The following is a 16,323-nucleotide window of genomic DNA, read 5'->3' on the forward strand; positions in this document are numbered from 1 at the left end:
TCGACCGAAATGTTCAAGATCGTTAAAGTGCAGAAAACTAATCCCGTGACCTACGTACTCAAAGATTCGCGCGAAAATCCCGTCGCCGGCGGATTTTACGAATACGAGTTACAACGCGTTGCCAATCCCGACATACATCTCGTGGAAAAGGTAATACACAAAAAGGGCGACGAGATTTATGTGAAATGACTAGGATTTGATGCAATGCACAATTCTTGGATACATAAAAATAATATATTATAAATATGTTAACAATAATACATAATATTAAAGATATTTTACAAATATATAAACAAAATTGTACATTTTATAAAATATACATATAATTTATAATAAATATACATATAATTTTAATTTACAATAAATATACATAATTTTTTATTTACAATAAATATACATGATTTTTATTTACAACGGTATTTTGTAATGTCCCCACGGTAGCGTGTCGGTGGTTTCGGGTACAATATACCGCTTGTCATCGTACGGATTTAGAGCAATTTTTGTCTCGCGAATAGTGTATACTTCGTGTAATTTAGATCTTATACAAGACTGCTGACGCGTCATTTCAATCTCCTCGTTTAAACCGCGTGTAATCGTTGAACGTTATCGTTCTCGCGACGACGTTATTTTTGACACCTTTTACCTTTTTTGTGTCTTTCTTACCATCTACTCGCAACGCGTACATTTTTGCCCTAAGCCCGACGAATTCGGTCATGATGGCGCCATTATTTTCATCCTTCATTAAACCCGGTATCTTTTTATTCGCGAGCGGTATACCGTACACATTGTCCATCGCATAATCGCTGGTATCGAATCTGTCGACGTTGCGCTTTATATTCTCATATACATCTTTACACTCGATGTGATATATGAGACTGTCGGTGTCGGTGTACATGACTTTACATTTCTCTCGATACATAGGTATCATATAATCGTGGTGAAACTCATACAAACATGTCTTGGATATGTCGAGTATACACATACCCACGTAGATTGGTTTATTAAATTTCACCTCGAGATTGCGCAATTCAACGGCGATCAGATTCTCCGAAAACACGCTTCTACTATGAAAATTCGGTTTTGCGATCATCGCCTCTGCGCCATATCTTCCATCCCAATGTATCACGAGCTTAATATTAACGTGATTGCGCACATTTTCCATCGTTGTGCCAAATATCGCATTATTCATTAATTTATATAAATTCTTTTCAAAATCATTTTTCGCGAGTGTTCGGAATTGTATATTGAGTTCGATATAACTGCGAAGCCATCGAGATTGCGAAAACTGTAATATTCGATGTATTTTTGTAACGCGAAGTCCGTGTCGCGTGCATTGCTGCAGGTTGCCGTAATGTATTACGTAACGTTTCTTATCGTATAAGGTTGCGAGCAGCTTATCCTGCCGCTTACCAGGTGGTTTGTCGCGTGTCGGGCAAAACGGTAGGTCAGTGTACGCATCGTGAACATGTTGTGGATACTCAAGATCGACTTCAAGGATGTAGCCTATAGGCGAATCGAGCGCGATTGATAATGTATCAAAATCGGATATGTCGTCGACCCATCAAAAATCTGCATAGGGCAAGGGTTGACACATTGCCCATCCGTACAAATTATTTACATCAAAGTACGTGAGATACGTTGAAGGTTTCGATGGATTGTACGACTGCATATACTTGTTATTAGCATGTGCGTATCTGTTGGAACATTGACTCAAACCACCGCGTATTCCGCGTTCGATAAATAAAACCATGTCGATATCCGTAAGCAATTCGAATGTAATATTTGTATGCTTCAACATGGCGTCCCACGTATATCCGGGAAGAGTGTAGTAATACGCGGGGTCGAGCCCATAACTTTTAATACAACTCTCGCGGAAATTTTCAAAAATGTCTGCTAATAACAAGACATCAATTTTGAGATACAAGTCGCTATATTCGCCCAGCATTCGAATGGAGAACGGCTCCCACACGTTCTCGGCGTGCGCGTAATCGCTCTCGGATATCGTGTCACCGGTCAAGGAACTGTAAAATGATTCGCGCGGTGGTATACACGTATCTTGCAACCTGTTGACGCAGTCAATATATTCGTACGGAAAGATGCACTTCCGTGTTAATAAATTGAAATTGTCATTCGATAAATTTTGAAATTCAGATTTTAGAATTGTGAGTTTGTCTTTATTCAAGAATGATGCCAATTTATCGAAACTAGCTGTGAGAAATTTATACGAATCGATAAAACGCAATTTAATATGATGTTTTGATTTCTCTTCGGTAAGTTTAACATTTTTCGTAAATGATATATATTTTTCCTTTGTTATCGGAAGTAACTCGATTCCCCCTTCGAACGCTGTAGCTATTTCCTTGATAATGAAGTGCGCGTCGTAACCGGATAAATTATGAAAAACTATTGGAATGCAAAAAGAATCTATAATTTAGATTACAATTTGAATGCGCGGGACCTCTGTATCGCCCGGTCAGATGGCAATGATCGCGTACGCGTGTATCGTCTTGTACAAATGGTTTCTCGCAAATGTGACATTGTGTCGCGCTATGAAAATTTTCCCATTCATCAGATGTTAAATTTACCATGGGGACATTAGCTGATAAAATACTTTTTACACGCAGTGCTAAATTTTTAAGTTCTTTGACGAACCATGATATGCAATCGATATCGCGACGAGAATGATACGCGGATAACGAATCATCGTACAAACAATGTACATAATATGCTAAGCTAAATACTTTATGATGTTGGTAGTTTCTCTCTTCCTCCGTCTTCTCTAAAACGCACTCCAGATCGGCGTACACGACGAAAGGAAGCCGCTCCTTCCGATTATAATTGTTGAACGTGAGCCACTTGTCCTTATCGCTCGGTAATCGGATAGCGCACTCGTTCATCTCTCGACAGTCCACCGTATGTGATTGTAACTTGTCGTTCGAGCCAAAGTAGTGCAAACATCTGTAAAAGAAATAATTTTTAATTTTTGTTCAAAGATTTCTGTAATATAATTTATTAAATATATACGTACCGATCGCAGATATATTGTCTTCGTTTGCCACAACTCAATTGCGAGCTCACGAGGCGGGATAGATTCTTGATCCACGCGAAATGTCCAACGTTGTTGTCTTCTACGTACAACAGGTTGACGTGTTTATTTTTTTTCAGCTTATTCAGACGTATCGGGACAATGTTCTTTTCCTCGATACTATATACATTGATTGAGATATCGTTGAGAAGCTCAAATTTTTTAATTTGATTCACAGTCACTGGAAACTCAATGTCTTGGAGATTCAGCACTGTCGTGTAATGCGGGTACGAAGATTCCCGATAAACATGATCTTCAGCTGGATATAGAGCGGCGACCACAGACCACGCGAAACACGCATTGTCATTAGATTGCACGTTTATTACCGCTCTCTTCATCGTTATTTCTCGCGGTAATTTAATGTGGCACCCCGCGCGCATTGGATTATATTTATTTATATTTACATTTAAATCGAGTATATATATTCGCGATAATGCCCACCCGCTATCGCGTTCCTGAAATTCTTCGAGCGATGCTAGAGTGGGCTCGACAACGCGCCGCTCGTACCATTCGCGTAAATCGGATGTGCGAAAGAGTTCATAGTTTCTCGTATTGATACTTTTATTTGCGCGTTTATCACCCGTCATAAATTCACCATTGAACACTGTATTAATTTTCACATTAAAGTGTTTTTTCAGCACAGTTTGCACGTGTTCGAGCACAATATCTTTAGCATCCTCGAAAAATTGGCGAGGCTCGATGTGATTATGATTTATAACCGCACCAGTCAATATGCGGCTCTCGAACGCCGTATCGATCTCTCGCCAAATCAATCCGTCTTGCTGCGTGCTGCATCCTGCACCCGCGTGTACAAAACGCGTGCGTAACGAGTGCTTCAATCCCTCGAGTCGTGCAATTCGGGCAATCAGCGATTGTCAAATCCCAATCGATAATCGTGGACGTTTGATTCGACTTTGCTCTTCCAATGATTCGATATATTCGTCGCATCGTTGCTCCCACGCAACGTACTCCTCTATCGAATTCACCCTTGCAGATTGCTCATGCAGATTTCGTTCGTCATTGTTTTCCGCCATATTTCCAAATTTATGCCGAAAATTTTTGCTAACAAGATGTGCTTATTAACAGCTCTTGTCTCGGAACTCTTTGCGAAAATACTGACAGGGTGTGCCTCTTTACCATGATTTTATATTCTATTTTGATATCTCTTTCCATCATGTGTATCTATCTAAATCTTTATTTCGCGATTTGTCACGTACATTTTGGGTAATGTCGATTATTGCATTTGGTCGTCTAGAGATGATGTCAAATCCCAGGTGTATCGCAAAAGTTTCAAATTACATGCAGCTGTCCAATGTTAATGCAATTTAATCATGAGGATTATCCTTATATTTTAGGATTTTGTCATGTTTTGACACGCGCGTTTGAAATCTGATATCTATAGGCGATGTCATCGCGAAGCAGCCGCACATCGGCGCTTGAAAATTTTATATTACGTTGCATTTTTGTGCATTCGGCTAAATCTCACACCTGGTGATGATGTCATCGCGAAGCAGCCGTATATCGGCGCTTGAATGGAAAAATTGAAAAAAAATATCGCGTCATCAATAATCCCCACCACATTGCAATTTTGAAACGCTAATACATATTTTAAATATTTGTTCAATACGTTCAGTATTGCATCGACCACTTGTGTGAAAGGTTCATATAAAAATGTATCCCATTGAAGGAAGCCGCATGAATTATTACGTTTCGATTCAAGATGCTGATGAAACTTCACCGTGTAAGAAGAAGAAATATAACAAGTAAGTTTTAATTAACTTGAAGAATTTTTATACTTTTTAAATATTTTTATACTTTTTAAATATTTATATAAATAATATTGTTTTTACTCCCTAGCATTTCATCCGAGTCTCGTCGCGCGGTTCGTATACTCGGAAGACGATACGCCTTAACTCCGACGTCATACAAATATTTGGACATTGGAATAAACGTTGGAGCTGTATCTTGCGTGGAATTGGTTCTCGGCGATAATCGGGGCAATCAAATAATATTGCCCTTTGAAACTTGGAAATCGCTAATGCAGAAACGTGCGGACATTGAACGGCTTCTACAATCGACTGAAATCCCATTGTGGATTCGAGATTTGACATTCGAAGTGGTTAAAATATCTGATTCGAATATTATAAAAATTGGATTATCAAATAATTCTTTATATATGAAGCCGCCAACTCTATTCTATTTATTCGATTTAAAAAAATGTATAGATCATATGTATTACTGGTTATGCGAAAATACGCATATTGTAAATGAAAAATCCAAATAATTTGTAACTGTTTTACAACAGAATAATATCACTAATGTATGTGACGTTACAAAAACTATACATGAAAGTGATATGTTTAACAGCGAATCGCTCATAGATTGCGAGTTATTGACATGTGCTGTAAATGATATTCTTCACGAGGCTTGTAATAAATAAGTTATTTTACTAATTATCTGTGAATTTAATTATTTATCTCATTCTTTATGCATGAATAAAAACGGTGTAATAGATATGCACAATCTGCAAAATTTAACTTGCGGACGCTATCTCTCTTTCAAATGCATGCGGACGCTATCCCTCTCGCACCGCCTTGCGAATGCCTCGCGCTATCCCTCTCCCACACATTGCGAACGCCTCGCGCCATCCTTTTCCCACGTGCATGTAAACGCTATCCTTGTCTTACGCTCATATGGACGTCTCGCGCTATTCTTTTCCCACGCCCATAGAATATCATTAGCGCTATTCTTCTCTTACACATTGCGGACGCCTCGCGCTATCTTTCTAACACCTACTCGCGGCATCGTACCTTCGCGTTCCCTCTTTCCCGCGGACCCCTTGCCTATCAGTTTCGCGTGGTCCCCCTTCCCCCTCGCCACGGACCCCTCGCTTATCGGTTAGGTTAGGTTAGCGGGTCCCTCGCCTATCGCTTAGAACGCGATTCCCCTCCCCCTCTCCGCGGCCCCCGCGCCTACCGTTCCGCCGCGGTCCCCCTCCCCCTCTCCGCGGACCCCGCGCCTACCGTTCCGTCGCGGTCCCCCTCCCCCTCTCCGCGGACCCCGCGCCTACCGTTCCGCCGCAATCCCCCCGCGTGACGTCATACTCCCCCCCCCCCGTGACGTCACACCCCCTCCCGTGACGTCATACTCTCCGTGACGTCATACCCCCCCCGTGACGTCATACCCCCTGCGCCGGTTTCCCCTCACCACTCACCCCCCCTCAGAGGACCATGGCTTAGAACTCGCATAGTATCACTACTATTGACCATTTCTGAGAAAATATCAAGATTTAACAAAAGATATATACAAAAATGTTTGCACAATGTGTTGAATTAACCCAAGTAGTAAGCGCCCAGTTCATTGTCCAGAGGCAAACGAATGTTTCTCGTGCAGCTAGCACACACATCGCCCTTACATAAAGGAAGATATCGATTTACATGTAAAACATATCCTGATACTTTTGTGTACAATTCAAAATAACTCCTATCTTGTGTACAATAATTGTAAAAGAATGTATATTTAAATCTTCACCTTACTAAATCAATAAGTCTACCATAAACTAAAATGACAAATTCAGAAAAAATTAGCAAAACCCTAATACGCAAGAAAGGATGTACCATAAATCAGAAGGAGAAGAATAATAACATGTGCTATTTTATTGTGTAATAAGAAGAACAAAATCAGTCCAATCCTCTCAGATACAAGTTGAGTCATGGACTCAACTTGTATCTGAGGGGATAGACCCAATGAGTACCGTACAAGTGATAGTTTTCGAGAAAATCAAAGTTAAACATATATCTCAAACCAATTGCTGTATAGGTGAAACTACAAAGGCTGACAGTACTGTATATAGAAGTCCCAATATATAACCTCGCTTTGCATGGAAAAGTGTACACGTGGAAACAGTGGGTTCTGCCCCCCTGCGGGGGGGCTCCACTACCGAAAAATTAGAGAAATAGATTTGCGTGGAATCTCGCTTTGCGTGGAAAGTTGCAAACTCATGTGGAACTTCGCTTCGCGTAGAAAAGTATATGCGTGGAAACAGTGGGTTTCACCCTCTTGCGGGGGGCTCCACTACCAAAAAACTAGACAAATAGATTTACGTAGAACCTCGCTTTGCGTGGAAAGTTGCAAACTCATGTGGAATCTTGCTTTGCGTGGAAAAATGTATGCGCAGAATTAATGGATTCTGCCCTCCTGCGGGGGGCTCCACTACCAAAAAACTAGACAAATAGATTTGCGTGGAACCTCGCTTTGCGTGGAAAGTTGCAAACCCATGTGGAATCATATATGTACTGCAAAGTACATGCTTAGATTGGAGGACAGATATAAGATTTAGAGTCCATCGTTTTTGTCGAAAAATATCATTTGTACGGTAAAAATAAATACCACATAAAATGTTTATCTCTGTGAGATTTAAAACTTTTATCTAAAACATTTATCATGATTTTTCGTATTTATTGAGATAAGCGTAAAAAACTATAATTTTTATGGGTTTTTCATGGTTTTCACCATGAAAATCAAATAGCCGCCAGTTTTCACTATGATATTCGTAATCAGAGCATCAAAATATAAGAATACTGAGTTTCCAAAAAATCGGGGGTGAGTACTTTTCAGAACTATACCCTTTTTTTAAACAATAATTTGTTTTTTCTCTATACTAATTGATTTCTCTCATTATTCTGTACATAAAAGTATTACGCAAGTAAGATTATGGAAAACTAAATATTTTACGAGATATTTTATTTTTTACATCAAAATATTTATATCAGATTAAGGTATGAAATAACTCAAAAAGTACTTAATGAAAAAATACTTCATTATAGTGTTTTGAAAAGTTCTCTAGATAAGCTACAAGAATATGCAATAAAAAATGAGGGAGCCCATTTAAGAAAACACCGATCACATTGCCTTGGCCTTGAAAAGGTCACTCAAGGTCAAGTCTATATTTTCATCATGTGTCCCCCTCTGAATCATACAACTTTTGTATAAAACATTTTTTTCCATCTTGCTTACTTTACGAGATACCTGCGTGTATTGATTAAAATGACTCAGCTTGTCACCTTCAATTTGACCCTCACCTTGACCCTCAAGATTAAATTCAAGGTCAAGTTCAAGGTCACCATTAGATAGAGCATACGCGATTTAATTAAAAAATGTTTGCGATTTTTAATAAAAGCCATTTATTTTCATTTTAAAAGGTGTACGATTGGTCTGGGACACCCTGTATATATATACATATTTATATGTATACATATTTATATATATTTATTTCATCAAATTTCAGAGATAAATTTAATTAAGCTCTTTTTTCAACAAAAATATTGTAAAAATTTATTAACTGACATATTCGCGGTTTTATTCATATTTTGGAAATTAAGTATTAACTTAAAATTTTAATAAAATAAAATTTATAAAATTAAACAAAGAAGGAATTTTCGCCTTTTATTTTTTCTCGAATTCTTATATTCTCAATTACTTATAATTCAAGAATTTTATTAAAACAAATCACACAGATTCAATTGAAATAATACAATATATTCTGTGTTATATAATCATTTCTCTTTATTTCATAGTAATAATAATAACAGAATAATTCGATTTCTTCTAAAAAATATTTCTTTAATTTTTCTATAACTTTTAGGACATTTTTTACACAATAAGATATAAGAAGAATATACAATTTATAAAATCTCTTAACCTTTTAGGCATCTATAGAGAAACCAGCGAACATTCCAGTCGTTCTATCTTTTCCATCCGTATTATATCAGACTCAGGGCGGTATTCAAGATGAAATGGCTCTTCCTCTGGGTACAGTCGTAAATGCTATTTTTAAGAACCAAGCCTGGTTATATGTTCAAACACCTCACGGCCAAGAAGGCTATGTTGGTTACGCTGCCTGTTTGCCTCTGGGAATCTTACCGCATCCTAGACAAGGACCTTGCTGGGAGGATTCTACCGACATCTTTCCCCGACCTCTTGGTGAGCAAAATTTCCTTCCTAAGATTCGAAAAAATAAAAGAAACCTTAACGATATAAAGAAACCTCATTCGTTTACTGCAATCGTATTTAAATTTCCGACATATATATTTTAAATTTATGTATAATTTATGTTTGATATATTTTTTCTTTATCAAATTATATATACAGAGTGTCTGATAATAATTGCCCCACTTATAATGTACAGTTAAAGCCGGTTAAACCGTGGGAAAGTCCTTTTGTGATTTTCGTAATAATAATTGAGAAATTAATTAAAAAAGATCGACCAATTCGCGCGAGTATATAAGCATGCAGCGAGAAGCAATGCCGCCCATATCAGGCCATCCTTTCTCACCACGCGGTAATACTCGCACAAATTGGCCGATCTTTTTTAATTAATTTCTTATTAATTATTGTAACGATCACAAAACGGTAAAGGATTTTCGTATTTGGTTTTATTTGCTTTACCTATATATTACGGGTGGGGCGATTATTATCAGACACCCTGTATATATGTATGGTATGTATGTATATAGGGTGTCTGTCAATCGCATCACCCATCGTGTGCAGATAGAGCAGGTGAAATCGAGAAGAAAAATCCTTTTTTATTCTGCGATTTTCGTAATAATTATTGAGAAATTAATTTAAAAAGATCGACCAATTCGCATGAGTATAAGCGCGCGGCGAGAAGGAACAGTCCAGAGACAATTCAAAAGTTTGCGGTCGCTACGCGCGCGACGAAGTTTTGAGAGAAACACTCTACAAATGACAATAGTTACGTACGAACGGTACCACGATCGTACATACAGATCTGGAAACTGCGTTACTTTTTTAATGGTGGGGATAAAGCTCAAAATGAAAACGATTTGGATAATTTGTTTTGTTGGTAGCGCAGATAAAGAAATATAAAACGTGTTTATTATTTGAAAAGATAATTTCTTTATTTTAAATACAAAAAGAGGAGAAGGATCTTTGCAGAAAATTTGACTTGGCAGCAGGTCCGCTTCTAGCAATCTTAAGCGGCTTATTCGTACACCTATTACTAACTTATCAAAATTCAATTTTTATCAACACTTTCTTTTAATTTTATATAAGTTTTATCAACAAACTAAGTTAACAAAAACATTACACATAAAATTTAAAAAGTAAAAGGAACTGAACAAAAAAAGCTTGTTTTACAAGATCGTTTCTCAATTGTTCAAACTTAACACGTTCGAGAGGCTTTGTAAACAGATCGGCTATTATTACTGTAAGTTTGTCGGACAATATTTGATGTTAATAGCTCCGCTTTTCATTGCATCGTGTATAAAATGGTATCTAACGTCTATATGCTTTGATTTTTTATTTGTTACACCATTCTTTATCAAGCTGATTGCACTTTGATTATCTATATAAATAATAGATTTTAAATGCTTTTGAGTTATTTCTCCAAGTAAAGTTCTTAAATAAAGTACTTCTTTACAGTATTCTGACGCTGCGATATATTCAGTCTCAGTGCTCGATAGAACTATATACTACATTCTGCTTACGCGAACACCAACTTATAGGTCCTCCATTGTAGAATATTACGAACCTGGTGTGACTTCTTCTCGTTTCCTCATCTCGAGCAAAATCGGAATCACAAAAAGCAGTCAATTCTTCATTTTCTTGTGATTTAAAATGAATATCTTTGCTTTTTATTCCATTTATGTATCTGAATATCTGTTTCACTGCTATTAGATTCTTGTTATTAGGATCTTCCGTATGTCTGCTTTGTATGTTGATTGCGTAGTTTAAATCCGGCCTAGTTTTACAATTCAAATAAAGTAAACTTCCAGTTGCTTCTTTTAAAGGATATGAATTATTAACATATTCTTCTGTTGTATTATTTTATTTTACAGCTGATGTCACCACTGGTTTGGATTCTTCCATTTTGAATTTCTTCAAAATTTTGTTAGCGTAGTCACTTTGTGTTAATTTTAGTCTTTCGTTTGTTTTATTGATTACTGTTCCTACAAAAGTTTTTGGGTTACTTGTTATGGTCATTTTAAACTCTTTTCCTAATTTTCTTAGTAAACCATTTATTTCATCCTCGTCATCTCCAATTACACTGGTCGATAAAATACGAACTTTCTTTTTGCCTTAAGTTCTATCAAGTCATTTCTGATAGATTTTTTAGCCCTGATTACGAATCTGTCTGTAAAAATGGCGTTCACGCAAAATTCACGCAAATAACAGAGCAAACCTTGCCATGCATGGCATGACAGCAAATTTACAACTACTTTATTACAAACTTTACAAAAATATAGTATTCAGCCGATAGTTCGTTTGTTCATCGTTATGCGACGCGCTATATGCATCCATCTCGTATTTGATTTTTAGTCATGAGAAGTATATAAAGCTTGCAAAAAGCAACTGACAGAAGATTAAAAATATAATTATTTCTATCAGTTCAATTACTGATACAATCCCAAACATAGGGAATTAAGATATTGGACTGATTGTCTCTCTTAGATCGGACAGATAAATGTCTAAAAAAGTTTAAATCATCCGTTTATTGTTTACTTAAAATGTAAATATATATATATATATATATATATATATATATATATGTATATATATATAAAATTAATATATTCATTATATTATGAATTCATTTTCAATTATTCATATATTATCATCATCTCATAATTATAATAAATGCCACCTAAGACTCTTGTCTGCTCGGTCGCATATTCTTAAACGACGCGTCAGGAAACATGATGGATTGCTTCACAAAAAATATTCCTCTCTGCGAGATTTATCGTTCCTCCGAGTTTGTCGCAGAGTTTCTGAATCATCCTATACAGAGAATTATCACAAATTTGCTATCATGCCGTACGCGGCAAGGTTTGCCCTATTATTTGCGTAAAATGTGCATCACAGTATTGCGACAAGCCTTGCCAGCAAAAGCTAAGCTTTATCCGGACATACCTTGTTACAATTTTGCTGTAAAGACATGCTTGGGTTTGCTGCAAACTTTGTGCAAAGTTCGCATTATTTTGCTTGCTGGGTAATTATATCTTTCATGGAGACGTGCTACAGACGGCAGTGACAGCTCAAAATAAAGGCCCGATCGAACACCATCCCGATCGGACATAGTCCCCATCGCTAGATTCACTCTACGATTGTTGTGTGAATGGGAAAATGTATGTGTGGACACAATAGATTCCGCCCCCGCCCCTACGGGGAAGCTCTACTATCAAAAAATTAGACTCATAGGTTTGCATTGAACCTCGCTTCGCGTGAAAAATTGTAAACCTATGTGGAACTTTACTACGCATTGAAAAGTATATGCGTGGTGGCAGTATGTTCCACCATCCCTACGAGAGGGGGGGGGGGAGGGTTCCACTTCCGGAAGGTATAACCTAACCCAAACCTATATATTTCTGATATACTGTGTCCGATCGGGGCTGTATCCGATCAGGATGGTATCCGATTGCAACCATATGTGTCCAATCGGGCCTGTGTCCAATCGGGATGGTGTCAGATTGCAACCATGTGTGTCTGATCAGGTCTGTGTCCAATCGAGCCTGTGTCCGATCGGGACTGTGTCTGATCAGACATGTGTCCGATCGGGTCTGTGTCCGATCGAGAAATATTGTTGTGTCCGATTGGTAACGTGCGCAATCGGGACAATCCCATTTAAGAGCCGAGCGCAGTTACATTTGCGCAAATATTCAAATTATTTATTCCGATAAATTTTGTCTGATAAATTTCGTACGTTTCGGTCCTGGTATCGGATCATCTTCAGCGAGTGCTGTACAAATAAACAAAAGAAACAAAACATGTAGATCAAAGATTACATAAACAAAAAAGGCATACGGCGGTTACATGTTAATCAAAGTATACGCATATCTCAAGTCATGGCCTAAAGTGTCGATGAGAAAATGAGATGAGTTTTCTTCCGGTACCAGCCGTGAAGAAAGAAAATCACGTGAAAGACCATTCTAATTTCCTCCTTATTTCTAAGACTTACTAACACATGTATGGACCTGTTAAAATTAATAATCTAATAAAACGTTAGAGATAAAACGGAGACGACTCACCTCAACATCGAGAACACTGCGGGTCCGTGAAAATAAGACGCAACTATCAGTTGTTAGATAAAACTCGCGTATGACAATGTCAAATAAATCAATAGTTTGCGCATGACATTATAACAAGAACAAATAAATAATAATTATAGACTATCCATAAGAACAGAAAAATAAGCATCTGTGACGCATCAACGCGCGCTGAATTCAGATTTTTAAATTCTTAATAGATTTTCTACAATTGTAGTATACGCTTGGTGTAAACTCTCTGTGTCGCTCTGGAGATTTAAACTTTTAGTTTGTCGTTTTATAAAAGTCATCTCCGACATCAAATGTTTTCCATATATGTGTTTTTTGTCCAAGACCCACGTTATCCCATTCAAAATCGTGATTAATTAACCTGTGGTCCGTGATAACAAAATGTTGTGTGGTTCTTCTTCTGTGGTTCCAATGTTCCGCCACTCGAGTTTTTAGAAGTCTGCTTGTCTGGCCGACATAGGATGCATCGCAGTCCTTGCAGGAGATTTTGTAGATTACGTTCCTGCATAGTTCTTTGTGCAGATTGTCTTTATGCACGCGAATAAATTAGTAATTGTTATGTATGTGTACGCCTGTTAGTTTCTCAACTAATTGGAAATTGTCAGTAGTGTAGTCCTAGTATATTTATCCTGCTTCGTTTTGAATTAGCGCCTTCTAGAAACGTTTTGTCTAGTTTTAATTTTTGTTGTCAGATGTCAACGGTCGCTTAGAAGTAATCGCGAGCGAAGATGTGTCGCTCATCCCTGTCGTATCGCGACCGCTGAGCTGTTCGCATGTGTCGTCGTTAGCGCGTGTCGTTCTTTTGTCGTAAATCGCTATTGTAGTATATCGCTTTTATCGTATATTACTTCTGTAAAATAATAAAGTTTATTTTTGCTTTTCGCGCAAATCACGCACGTTAATTCCACTCAACCCGAACTCAACAATCTTTAATTTTACTATCCGCTTTATATAATCATCGTGACTAAAATTTAAATGCAGGTTAGATAATGCAATGCATGTCACATAGCGGTAAACGAACGAACTAGCGATTACCGAAAACTGTTTTTTGTAATGCTTTCAGAATGTTACTGTAACATTCTCACGAAATATTACAATTACGTGTTCCAATAATGTCTCAACAATATTACATTGTAACTTGCAAGATCGTAACATTACTGCAATGTAATTGCAATGTTCTGTGCTGTATAGGTACATTCAATTTTATATATAACATTTTTATTACAAAGGGTAGGATTAATATCTTTGTGAACTTTAATAAACCGGTTGAGACGATTTAAACATTTAAAACCAGTAGATATATCAATGTTTTTAAACGGTACGAAAGCAATTTCGGAAAGACCTTTAATATAAGGTAACGTTATAAATTTTTTGTTATTGTTATTATTTTGTAAATTTTGTAAATGAAAAAAATATGATAAAATAAAATTGAACACCCAAACATTGCTTGTAGAGGCCGTAATCATATCATTATTTGTTTAAATTCAACGAACATAATTTCTTTAATTTATTTTTAATTTACGTTGGTCTACAATGCGTTTTAATATTAATTATATTTGTGAACAATTTGGTTGCAATACTTCCACTATTCTCAAACAGTGGATCGACGAAAATTACAAAGTTATCCAACTCTATTCTAAAATCCAAGCGCTTAAAACATATAAGATCAATTGCGTTGCCCCTCCGCATTTATATGGCACAAAGAAAATTAACATTACCCTTTGTAATGACAACTCTATCAAAAAATTGGAAGAGTTTGTTAATGGTTTTAACATTGAAATCATCCGTTTAGAAATCACCGACTTATACAGATTGGTACGAAAATATAAACATAGTTTGTCTCGCCTGTCTTGGTCACTGTCTAATTTATTACCATCTTATGTCTGGAATCAAATTTTCAAGTACCATACAATATCTTTTAATAATTGTTACAATAGATTGTCTAAAAAAACTGAAATGAAAATTCAATGGTTAAGAAATAAACGTAACAACAATAAAATAGCAGAATTACATCCTATTCAATATTTTTACTCCACGGAAAAAAATAACGATACAACAAAACATGTTTTCTCTTTAAAAGATTGCTCTCACATAACTTCTCAAAATTCCATCACATTTCATTCTAATTTATTTTTAAATAAAACTTTCAATCCTTTTGATTCGTTTAATGATAAATGGTTTATAAACATATCTGGACATAGCATTCCAAAAGAAGTAGCATGTTTGGTACAGTTTGGAGACAGATTCTCCTTCCATTTTATAACAATAAACGAATGATTTATGAATTTATTAAAGATATTGAGAGCAATATAAGAAAATTAGACGACAATACTAAGCTCAATATTAGAAACAAAATAATCCCAGTTACAAAAATTTGCTAGTAAAAAACTTACATTTTCACACGTGTAGAATTTGATAATCAATTTGTATAGGTCAACGATTATTTTCAAACTTGAACATAACGATATTATTTTCACGCGAGCAGACAAAGGCAATACAATCTTGGCCCTGAGTAAAGATGATTATTAGACGTGTGTTTACACGATCAAACTGGCAATTTATTGTTTGATTGTTCATCACGATTGGACATCACAAGGTTTCGATCATATGGTTTTGGTCCTTATCAAGTGAACTAAAATTACAATATTATAAATAATGATAGTCACGTTATAGAAATGAAATAAACGAAATTATGTATCTACGTTATAGTTGAAAAGTTGAAAGAGAAAAATCGATATGTCATGATGACACTGTGTCAACCTTTCTGTTTGAGATACTGAGAAAGATTAAACGACCTTTATTAATTTATCGTATGTTATTTAAAATCTCTTAAAGTCCTTTTGAGAGTTAATAATGTTGTCATATTTTTTAATAAAGAACATTTCAGCTATTTTTCTCTTTCTTACATGTTTTTCGGTATGCAGAATATCAGGCGCTGACCAATCGAAGTCATAATCAAATTCTAATTTGTGTTTGCTAATTACGATATAAGGATGATTATGTTTCTCGCATCAAAGAGATACTAAGTGACGAAGACACATATAATAACTGTTAAAAAAAATCTCATCAAAAAAATTGAAACTGATATGAATAATATGTTAAAAAAGTGTTGGGAAAAAAATATATCACTAAACAAACTTACTTTCATCTCAGATCCAGTGATAG

The 16,323-nt window shown here is 36.2% G+C and overlaps 1 protein-coding gene across 1 annotated transcript in view; it reads left to right on the forward strand.

The window, feature by feature from the left end:
- The window catches only part of LOC138941333 (uncharacterized), an 86,160-nt gene that overhangs the window by 60,820 nt on the left and 9,017 nt on the right, over nt 1-16,323 (forward strand). The window contains 1 exon segment of the mRNA XM_070310893.1: nt 8,794-9,067. Within this exon segment, the coding sequence (XP_070166994.1) occupies nt 8,794-9,067 (274 nt within the window).

The sequence above is a fragment of the Polyergus mexicanus genome, unplaced genomic scaffold, assembly GCF_030449975.1.
Source record: "Polyergus mexicanus isolate NDT 795.1 unplaced genomic scaffold, iyPolMexi1.0 SCAF_18, whole genome shotgun sequence".
Lineage (NCBI taxonomy): Eukaryota > Metazoa > Arthropoda > Insecta > Hymenoptera > Formicidae > Polyergus > Polyergus mexicanus.